Consider the following 1,521-nt stretch of genomic DNA (forward strand, 5'->3'; position numbering starts at 1 on the left):
TTTCCAGTAATAATGGCTAACAGCTGTGCTGCTTAGAGTTCGGTGTGGTGGTAACAACGACACCGGACCGCCATGGATCCGGTCGGATCGGTGATGTCAGTACCGCAGGCTGTAGCTCCTGTTAGCATCTCAAAGAGCTTCCAGCTCTGCCCGTCTCAGCACCACATTTATTTTTAGCTCGTTAAAAATAAATGTGGTGAACCAACGACCCTGTTAGCTTCGTTGGTTCTGCTGGTATAAATGGCTCAGAGTGTTGTGGAGAAATGTCCGGGGTCCAGATCAGGCCCTTCGTTGTGTTTCCGCCCCGGCTCTCGCACTGCGCTCTCCTTGCCTTTAGTGGAAAATTATCCAGATTCTGTCCCAATTTTTATTTTTATTTTATAATTACAGCCGATAGTGTGGCATGATCTAAAATGACTCCAGTCAACCGCAATATGATAAACAACTGCTGGGGTAAAGTTAGCCTTCCTGTTTACTCTGGAGACTCCAGCACAGATTGGACCTGATGACGTCATCAACCCAGCGGGGGAAAATGGCGACCAAATGTAACAAAAGACGTACATTTTTGAAGTAATTATGAGTTTTGGCGTATCAAAAACAGCAATATTTTAGGCAACATGTTCAACCAGTCATGGATCCTTTTTAAAAGTTAATATATTAATAATATTAATAAATACAACTACAGTTGTTACTAGATCCAGCTTGGTTTTGGTTATTGGTCATTTAGGAAATGAAAATAAATTGATGATCAGAGTTTGAAGTTTATTAAAACTTTGAGTCTTTCCTCATCCAGATGCTGGAAACCAACCTGAGCCATAATACTGCCACCACCGTGTTTCCTGATGGGTAGCAACGTTCTGTTTCTGTCTTTAAAAGGGACATTTATTTAAATCTTATTTTTCAACATTTGTTCCAACAACTTTCTGATGTTAATAAGAAAAATATTTCAGTCTAATTTTTCCATCAAATTAGCTGCAAATCCAGGAGTTTTTTCAAACGCAAACTCTGAATAATTGTTTGTTTGGCTGATTTTTTAAACTCTGCTAACGTCCATCTTAGATCCGGTCCTGGTTCTGGTCCGGTTCTGCTTCTGGCCCGGCGTCCTGACTGGGTTTTGTTGTTGATTTCAGGGTCGGACGGCGGCTGAGGGCGGCGCTGGGAGGCGGAGGCGGAGCTTCATGCCTCCCAGTTTCTATGACGACGACACGACGGATTTCCCGGACGAGTTGGACACTTCGTTCTTCAGCAGAGTGAGAAACACTCATTTATTTCCCAAGCAGGAGTTAAAAATGTGAATAATAATATAAACTATTRTTATTATTTGATGTTCAAACCGATGTAAAAACTTWGTTTTATCTCAGTTGTTGGATTTTCATATGGAGACTTCTGGTCTTCTGGTAAAACTGGGTCTTTATTCTGCTAATATTATAACTTTATTTTTGTAATTACACAAAAATTCTCATAGCTTTTCCTGATACTCCGTCTTCTGAGGATTGAGATGAAATCCACTTTTTAAAAATT

The 1,521-nt window shown here is 40.6% G+C and overlaps 1 protein-coding gene and 1 pseudogene across 1 annotated transcript in view; both read left to right on the forward strand.

The window, feature by feature from the left end:
- Positions 1-1,147, forward strand: part of LOC108167259 (inactive rhomboid protein 1-like) — a 20,212-nt gene extending 19,065 nt beyond the window's left edge. Inside the window, exon 6 of the mRNA XM_017310677.1 lies at positions 1,131-1,147. Within this exon, the coding sequence (XP_017166166.1) occupies positions 1,131-1,147 (17 nt within the window). The remainder of the gene's footprint in view (positions 1-1,130) is intronic.
- LOC103481144 (inactive rhomboid protein 1-like) overlaps positions 829-1,521 on the forward strand; it is a 6,244-nt pseudogene continuing 5,551 nt past the window's right edge.

The sequence above is a fragment of the Poecilia reticulata genome, linkage group LG19 (genome assembly GCF_000633615.1).
Source record: "Poecilia reticulata strain Guanapo linkage group LG19, Guppy_female_1.0+MT, whole genome shotgun sequence".
In the NCBI taxonomy this organism is placed as follows: Eukaryota; Metazoa; Chordata; class Actinopteri; order Cyprinodontiformes; family Poeciliidae; genus Poecilia; species Poecilia reticulata.